The sequence below is a fragment of the Hydractinia symbiolongicarpus genome, chromosome 8 (assembly GCF_029227915.1).
Source record: "Hydractinia symbiolongicarpus strain clone_291-10 chromosome 8, HSymV2.1, whole genome shotgun sequence".
Taxonomy (NCBI): domain Eukaryota; kingdom Metazoa; phylum Cnidaria; class Hydrozoa; order Anthoathecata; family Hydractiniidae; genus Hydractinia; species Hydractinia symbiolongicarpus.
The window spans coordinates 19,382,687-19,391,639 of NC_079882.1; the positions used below are offsets into that span (position 1 = coordinate 19,382,687).

General features: G+C 31.1%; 2 protein-coding genes across 2 annotated transcripts; both read left to right on the top strand.

Moving 5' to 3' along the window:
• The first annotated feature begins 967 nt into the window (after positions 1-967).
• On the top strand, positions 968-5,089 carry LOC130655019 (uncharacterized). The gene is made up of 3 exons (XM_057457721.1): positions 968-1,486; positions 1,851-2,024; positions 3,055-5,089. The coding sequence occupies exons 1-3, from the start codon at positions 1,025-1,027 to the stop codon at positions 3,529-3,531; spliced, it is 1,113 nt and encodes a 370-aa protein (XP_057313704.1). The 5' UTR covers positions 968-1,024; the 3' UTR covers positions 3,532-5,089.
• A 130-nt stretch (positions 5,090-5,219) lies between these two features.
• LOC130655020 (thioredoxin domain-containing protein-like) lies at positions 5,220-8,953 on the top strand. Its single transcript, XM_057457722.1, has 7 exons — positions 5,220-5,418; positions 5,669-5,734; positions 6,214-6,263; positions 6,332-6,377; positions 7,572-7,694; positions 8,443-8,479; positions 8,719-8,953. Exons 1-7 carry the CDS (start codon positions 5,261-5,263, stop codon positions 8,863-8,865), a joined length of 627 nt encoding a protein of 208 aa, XP_057313705.1. The 5' UTR covers positions 5,220-5,260; the 3' UTR covers positions 8,866-8,953.

Here is an 8,953-nt window from a genome sequence, read left to right on the forward strand (position 1 = left end):
ACCCTGTAAATTTCCAAAGAAAGTTTTGCTCCCTCTTCATCTGTGATAAATCATTTTGTTGTTTTATCAACATAAAGATACATGACTTCTTCTGGTGCCTTTAGATTGCACCATTACCAACTTGTCATAACTTTATGCTCAGTCTTTGGTAGATTAATTTTTGTGCACATCTTAACAAGCTGTTGTTCGTCGGTATCAGTATTATCTTCTCCTTCATTACTATCACCCTCTACGACCATTTTTTAGTCCCCTTTTCAATGTCCTTTTTTTCTTCTTCATCCCTCCTTCTTTTCCTCATCCTTCTTTTCCTCCTCCTCCTCCTTTTTTTCTTTTTTTGTCTACTTTTTCTTCTTCAATTACGGCTACTACCATTTTTTGTAAATTGACTGTTAGTTTTTGTATCATGGTGGTGAAATGTCAAATTTTGGCAGCCAGTAACCGTTGAGCCATCGTTAAGTGTTGACCCATCGTTAAACATTATTGTTCAAGGAACAGGTGGCCACTTAAATATGATGAAATCAAAATGAAATACAATAATAAGGAACACTATGGACTATATTCTGCTCATTACTCCAATTTATTTTATCATACACGCAGTGATTGCTGGGATAAATATGAATAAAAAATTATTAAGAAATTATAAAAGAACCTTTTGTACTTCCATGTTACATAATGCTTTGTTAAGTATTTGTTCTTATTTTATGTCAAGAATGGTGTTTCGTTTGTTAAAATAAGTAATAACTGATTAACTAAATGCTCAACTTGACAAAATACTATACAATATATATAAAAATTTTTAAAAATACATACATGTGATGCTTTCTACTGTATACATCAATCATGGCATGTCTGGGCGTGGTCGAGTGGGATGGCACAATATTCACGGCCAGGCCCAGTGTTAATGTTCTAAAGACAGCACTGTATATAATTTAGCTTTTGTTGTATCCTTTGTTTTTAGTAATGGATTATTTCTTTTTGTGTTTCATTTTAGGAAAACATATGCAACTAATTCTGACTTGTAGTAATGGGCAGTTTTTTTAAAACTAACTGCCGCAACGAATGGTCTGACCACTACTGTGATTTGGGAAATATTTGTGCTCTGTTTTCAAAAATTATTGGATTTACTGCTATTCTTCCACAAATTTACCAAATATGGAATTACCAATCTGTTGATGCACTTCATGTATTGTGGCCCACTGCATTAGTAACAGCAGCCATATCAAATGCATTCTTTATCTTTGCCACTGAAGACAGGTCATTTTTTAAGATAACGGCCATTTACAACCCTATTTTATACATGATATTTGTTATTGAGTTTTGGATATTCACCAACAAAAATGCTCAACGGAAGATGTCATATGCTGCTATGTGTATTATTTTATGGGCTAGTTTGTTGACGATTGAACTAACTGTAAACTCTCTTAATGGACCAAAACAATTGGAATGGATAAGTGTGGTGATATATTCTGTCAAAGTACTTCCACAAGTAAGTTGATCTTTTTAACAACATCTTAAACATTTTTCCACATTCTTCAGTTGAAAATTGCAGGCTACTTGTGTAACCTGCATGCAATAAAGATATTTGTAATGGTAAAAACAAATAAAAACACAGACGTTAAAATTAGCAGAAGCTTTTCTGTTTATGTAACCATTCTCATTGCATAAAATTTTACAAGTTGAATTGTAAAATTTCATGCATTGAGAATGGTTATATAAACCAAAAAGCTTCTGCTAATCTTAACTTCGATGTTTTAATTTGTCCTTACTATTACCTTATGGAAAATGTTGATAATAAATATATTTGTGATGAATTTCATGATATGAATTAACTACTTTTTGTACAATCATAGATGATTTTAAATATCCAGTTAAGGACAACTTTTGGACAGTCAACAATGTCGGTGTTCTTGTATTGTTTGGTATCATCATTTGCATTTACATCAGCATATTTACTGCAAGTTGATTTAAAGTACCGTATAATGCATTATCTATCATCGTCACTTGCATATATCAATGCTATTCAGGTACCTTGAATTTTTCTCAAAGAAATTGTTTAAAAAAGTATATAATTATTAAAAATATTTAAAATTTTAAAAATTTATTTCTTTTAAAAATTTAATTAAGGTGGGTTTCCACTTTAAAAAAAATGGTCGAATTGATTTACATAAAAATGTAGAAAGCCAACCAAACTTTTTCATTTGATTAACATTGTTCGATTTGACCAATTTTTTTAAATTGGAAACCTATCTACATAGAAATTAAAACTTCCATGGCATGTTGAAACAAGCTCCTTATTCATGCTGGGGTATAGGTTGTGAGTGTAGTACCCCAATAACTTGCATTGCATTTTAAGTCATAAAACTTAGTACAAATGATGTCTGTCACATGGCAACTAAAAATCATGCTTCAAATGATAAGTGGCAGCAATATTTTTTGCTAACGTCAGCATGATTTTGAGATTTTGGCTTGGTTTAGCTTCCTAAAATATTTTTGGTTCTGTTTTAATAATTATTAGAAAAAAAAATTTTTTCAACTGAAATAGCATTTTACTAGTTTTTGCCTAATTTAAGGCTTTTTGAGACACCAAAGTAACCAAAATATTATTCAAAATCAAATTACTATTGAATTTATGTTCGTCTTTGCTTATTTACAGCTCTTAGTTACATAAATTATGAGATGCTAAATTGGCTAAAATCAACTAGCAATGGAAATATCAAAGTTTTAGTGTAAAAAAAGGGCGTAAGAGGGTATGTCTAAAAAATAAAACAACGCCAACAGGCGTAATGGGTTTGGAAAGTATTTTAGATACTATATAAATATAAAAGTTAATAATTTCAGTACATCATATAATTCATACATCATGTTGTTTAAAAACAATAGAACAATGTCTTTCAAAAATGGTGTGTTTTTTGTATGTCTGATCCAAAGTGATAAAACACAGCTACTAGGAGCCGTTTATGGTTCTGATTTTATTGACAAAAGTATGCTTGGTAGGGTATTTCCCCCCTCCTTTCCCAAGTATTACTAGGGTTAAGCTAAGTCTTTTCTCTATAGGTTATTTGGTATCCAAGACCTGTAGTCAAGAAACATCAACAGATCAGATATGGCACAATCATTGACTCACAGGACTATTCTGTCCCTCCTGAAGAGAGAATAACCGTTGTTGAAGAGACAACAGAAGAAATAGTTCCAATTACACCTGCATTTACAGAAATGGAACTGTCAAAGCTTAGCTCCTCGTATGGTTCTTCTTTGGGAAGGAGTCAAACTATTAACGTTTTGGGTTATTTTCAAAGACTAAAAGAAAAATCTTGGTGGCAGCTGTTATTTTTGCTTTTTTTACTTTCTGGATTAGTGCTCTTTACTGTTGGACTCAGTATAACTGTAAACACGTTTTGGACTGTGTTTGGACCAGTCTCCATGTTTGGGTTGCTGTTTATTACTTCTCTTTATAGAGATTACAAGGAAGGATCCTTAAGTTTTTACTGCCTTACCGAGTTACGGTACAAAATTTATGGTGAATCCTTGTGAAAGAGCTCTGTATTGTATTTCCATAAGATGGCCATCACCAACTATTGCTGTTAAACTATGTTGGGACTGAAATAGAAATAATTTAAGAATTTATTTATTTAACATCTCTTTGGTAGGCAAATTAAATAATATAATTTTCTATGTGCAGTTTGTGTTTATGTTACTAGTTTGTTGTTTTCTGTGGCACCATTTGTTACATAATTTTCATATAATGTTTTATATTTTTAATTTATGCAATGTGCAATACTGTACACCACATTTTCATTGCTTAAATCTCTTATTTTTTACATATGACTATAAAATTTATTTACCTGCTCAAAACAAAACAAAATGTATATATACTTTTCTCCGAAAGTCGTATATATTGGCTTTACTTTAACTACTCTCTAATTTCAGTAAAAAAAATTTATATTCAAATAATTTGAAACTTACACTGTACCTTTAATTTTTGAGGGGGTCATTGTACATAATGTATAAACATACAATCTGAAAGTGCATGAAAATTATTTGTGAGGATTCCCACCATTTCAATATAAAACGTAAGTAAATACGAAGGTGTGTTAAGCACATAAAATTCAAAATTTATCTTACAACTGACGTAAATGCATCTTGAAATACAACAGACTTGCCTAAAGTAAACACCAATAACCGAAAACTGAGTTAAAAAAGTTTAAACCCTGATTAACATTTTTGAGAAAAACAAAAATTTTATGTTAAACCATGTATCTATTGAATATGAACTATGAACTCTTTTCCTATTTCGAAACTCTCATTCTCGTTTCAATAATCTATGTGCTGAGAAAGTAACAACTGAATTTTTCTCCATAAACTTGCTTCTAGATAGAGGTTAACCCAAATTACAAGGACTTTTCTTCTGTGTGGTAGAGTTATTCTAGTAAAAATGTTAGGGAAATGTTACATATATAGTGTTATAAATGTATTGAAAAATTTGACCATCACAAAATTTAGCATTTTCTGCCACTTTAGTGTTATGATTTTTGTAGTTTATGTAGTTGTAAAACAATACAGTATAGTATATAATGTTCAATGCTTGTGAATTTAAATTCCATTATATTTTTTGTTTAGTTTTTTTAGATCTTTTTTTAAGATATATTTTCAAATAAAATGAATTTCTTGAGAATTTCTTATGTGTATAAAATACAGTTTGAATTTAGTATTAAATAGTTATGTTTTATTTTTATAAGCAACTGAGCCAAGACTTGGGTTCTAAATTAAAATTAAGCAGGTCAACCACACAAGCGAGACAGTACAACAATAACAAATTTGCTTAACTTTTTTTCAGTATACCTATTTATCGTTCAGGGAAATAACAAACTAAAGCTTAGTTCCCATTAAAATCCGTATTGTGCAATAGTTGTAGAGATAGAAAAAATTATTTCTCCACAACATTTGTTGTGTTAATTTATTTTTATTTTTGTAAGCGTGAAAGTTTGTATCTTTGTATATATTATAGTAGGTTCTGTTTACACACAAAACTGACATTGTAATTTTGAAAATCGATTTCTTATTATAAGTTTCCTGTTTTCTGTGACACAGCAAGTTTAGTCCAGTTAGTGACTAACCCCTGAATGGCTGAATTATATTTCACAAAACGGAAAATTTTGATGCATAGTAAAATTTCTGCTCTTTGTCATTAAGTTTTGGTTAACTTACGTTTTTTACAATCATAATACTGTATGCTTTTTTATATACATCGCTAGTAGAAAGTATGAAAGAAAATCTATCCAGATTACTGTTCGTGCTGTTGACCTTTCTTCTGCACACATTGTGTGATGAGGATGGTTTGGTTGTTCTAAATGACGACAACTTTGAGCATCTAACACAAGCTGCAACTGGAGCAACAACAGGTGATTGGTTGGTTTTCATGTAAGTTTTCAACAATCTGTGTTGCACATAAAGTGTTTCAATATTTTGTGTTTTCTTTTATTGTCTTCCAGATATTGAGATTTTTTTGCACGATTTTTCTTTCAGATCCCTTTTTTCTATAATCTTAAAAAGCAATGCAAATATTTTGGGTCGAAAAAGAAGGTTTATCATTTTTGTTGTGTGGGAGAACTTTTGTGTTGTGAGAACTTTTTGCTGAACATTTTTTTTCCAAATGTAATTTTTATTTCAGGGTAAAGAGTGGAAAATGCAAAGAATGTGAGCACATTGAGCAAGAATTAAAAACAGTAGCTGTAGAGTAAGTTGTATTGTTTCATTTGAAGTAGTAAATACTTATAATGAAATTTATAGCCAACCACTAACAATTTTGTATTTTGATAGTTTCAAGAAAAGCTGTTAACAACCAAGCATTTGTGTTGGTGGGGCTAAATTACATGCCTGTACTTTCTACGTGTCTTATTTGTGACATATCTGTGAGCAAATTTTTCCCAAAAAAACAAGTGGATACGGACACACGTATTTTAGCAGACTTTTTTGGTGGCAAATTGTTTTGAGAATACACTTTTTATTCTTCAATATTTTTATGGATAGCTGATCTATGCAGCCATACTCACCGTTTTTGTTTTTTTTTTATTTACAAAAAAATTGAAGTAAGAATTTCAATCCCAGTCAGCTATTTTTGATTTAGCTTTGAAATACGTGCAGGTAATTGTATTGGGTTTTGAAATCTGAATGTGTCCTTTAAGGCAATGTTAATGTCAAAACTATATTCTTCAGATTTAGAAATCGATTGAATGTTGCTAAATTAGATCCTGAAAATTCAAGATGTAAGTCTCAAAGTTTTTTTTTGTTTGGGATTTTATTATTGATCTAAGATACAAATGATTTGTTTTAGTGACGTTAAGAAGATTTAAGATTCAAAAGAAACCCACGATTTTGTTGTAGGTTTTATATATTTTATATTTTTTATGTAATTCAAGGAAGTTCTCTCTAATCATGCTACTAATCTCTATTAACATGACAATAATTGCTCGCTACTTTCATCTTTATCAAATAAGACTGCTGCTTGCTTGAGAGGATTACCCTTTAATGTTAAACTATAAACAATATTCCTTGAAGATATTTATACCATTGGAAAATTAAAAATTTTTAGGATTTTATTCTAAAACGAACATAATGTTTCCACAAAATATAAAAAACAGTAATAAGGTAAATTAACGAACATACATAAGGGAAAGGGTTAAAATTAAGTGCAATTCAAAAGTAAGTAATTTTAGCCTGCTCCTAAATAGCCTTCCCAACACACTTAGCGCTCTAAAAGTCTCTCCTATTTCCACTGTCCCCTAAAATTTACTGAAAAATTTTCCCAAAATTTCCTAACCTTTATAATTGGTTTTGAATGGTTTATCCATAGGAAAAGTCATTTAAATATTTTTGTTCTGTAGCTTTAGCCAGCAGAACTTTAAAATGGGCTTGTGTGTTTTTTATGAGACTAGTGAGTGAGTCTCCCGACCGGTAACAGCCTAGTGCAGCGATATTTTTTAACGAATACATTATTTAGGTATTAGTATTTTTGAGGCCTGGTTTGTTTCTCCAAAAGCCAGTAATGTTATTATTTATTTTTGCTAACTTTTATCTAAAGTTTTTTTATACAGTTATAAAGTTTTTTATTTGTTTTGAAATCCAGCTAACTATCCACTAAAAGAACTGACTTTTCAAAGTTACTTAAACACACAGCCTCTTATACAATGTGATACATGCAATAATCAGTTATAACGCTTCGGAATTATTAGTTTTTACCAGATACTTGAAATTTGTCATTCGACAAAAAAGAGTGGCCACAAAGTGTTTTTGGTTTTGATTGCAACAAAAACATAGGCTCACACAATCATGTTTCTACGGATTTCAAAAAGCTGGACGGGGCATATCACTGCCACTATAGGTGTAAAAATCCTCCGGTTTTAGGGAAGAAACTTGGTATACTTTGGCTAAGCAAACTGACGTATTGGAGCATTATAATATAGATGTTTTAAGGTTAATCATAGCTATCCCTAACCGAGATATATTAACCAAATTAACCAGCACATTTGTTTTTGTTTTGTTTACATCTTCCGTTATTATGTTATTGCGTGTAGCTTCCGTCTTGGTTATCAATGGAGATACACCAAACGTATATCATCTCAAGACATAAGCAGATTTGTTAGTGAAGGATACACTAGAGAAAATGCATACCCAGTGGCGAAACAATTGGACAGATTGTAAGTGCTTTCCAGTTTTATTAGATCGAAAGAACTTGGACATCTATTGCTTCATGCCGTTGTCGAACCTTATAAAATTAATTTTCGCGAGAACTCATATTTTGCAAGAATTATATTTCGCGAATTTCTCAAAAAAAAAGAAGTTGATCTTTTTTAAGGACTTATGCAGAAATCATAAAAGAAAGACTACTGAAGTTCGAATTAACAACATATAATAATGTATGCAATTCTACGTACATTAAAAGAAAAACATTAGTGTAAAGTATTTTTAAAACATGAAAACATCCAGCGAGTGTTCTTCATCCTCGCGGACTTTGTTACATTACTTCCTTGTCTGACATACATACTGGTTTGCGGTCTGTAGTCGTCTTGAAGTCGTCTTGAAGTCGTCTTGAAGTCGTCTTGAAGTCGTCTTGAAGTCGTCTTGAAGTCGTCTTGAAGTCGTCTGAAATTGAAGGACAGCACGAAGCCTTCCTTATGCAATCTTTTTTCACGACCGCAGCTTATACTCTGGTATGAAACACATTATTAGTTAAATCGAAACGAAAAATAAGAGAAAAACTTGTTAGTTCAGATTACATTCAATTTATATAAAAATCGCCTCGTCAAGAATTTGCGACGTGAATGAAGAATTTTTGTTAATACGACGTGAATTAGAAAGATCTAATGATTGCCAAACGAATGAGCTACGACTTTACCCCAATGTATCAGAACATGCATTATAAAATGGATTATAAACTTTTTTTAGCGATGTATGGCAAGAAGATTACGTGAAGGAAATGAAGGTAAAGATATTTCTGCTTTAATTTTTTTTCTCGACCATTACCACTAATTAAATTTGACATGTTTGACTTAATGTTTTTAAAAAACAAAATTGTGCAGGAACTTGTCACAAAATTGGATGAAGATTTTTTTTAGTGCTAGTCTGTTAGCTCAGAACTATTTGACTTATTTGCTATTCTGGCGTCGTAAATGCGAAATCTGACGCGTTCATTTAAATCCAGCTAGCGTTCAATTTTTTTAGGCTGCATGGAAAGCACGTCGTCTACCAGAACGTAGCGCCTTGCTTGTCACTCTGGCTGGCTTGGTTGTTGGTCTTGTTTTGTTAAGCTGTATGCTACCGTCCAAAACAAAGCAGACAGAAGATAAAATTAAGAAAAAACGAAGATAAATATACTCTATATATATAATATGTAGCAGCGTCTTATTGTTTGTATTTTTATCATCTTAAAAAATTTGAAGTATTGGCTACATTTGAA

What these genes read in the sequence shown, in the direction of transcription:
- LOC130655019 (XM_057457721.1), top strand. Translation starts at nt 1,025, where the DNA reads ATGGGCAGTTTTTTTAAAACTAACTGCCGCAACGAATGGTCTGACCAC. An exon ending in CTGTCAAAGTACTTCCACAA is followed by an intron (nt 1,487 to 1,850) that starts GTAAGTTGATCT and finishes GTACAATCATAG; the next exon opens with ATGATTTTAAATATCCAGTT. An exon ending in CATATATCAATGCTATTCAG is followed by an intron (nt 2,025 to 3,054) that starts GTACCTTGAATT and finishes TTTTCTCTATAG; the next exon opens with GTTATTTGGTATCCAAGACC.
- LOC130655020 (XM_057457722.1), top strand. Translation starts at nt 5,261, where the DNA reads ATGAAAGAAAATCTATCCAGATTACTGTTCGTGCTGTTGACCTTTCTT. An exon ending in GGTGATTGGTTGGTTTTCAT is followed by an intron (nt 5,419 to 5,668) that starts GTAAGTTTTCAA and finishes TTTTTATTTCAG; the next exon opens with GGTAAAGAGTGGAAAATGCA. An exon ending in ATTACGTGAAGGAAATGAAG is followed by an intron (nt 8,480 to 8,718) that starts GTAAAGATATTT and finishes CAATTTTTTTAG; the next exon opens with GCTGCATGGAAAGCACGTCG.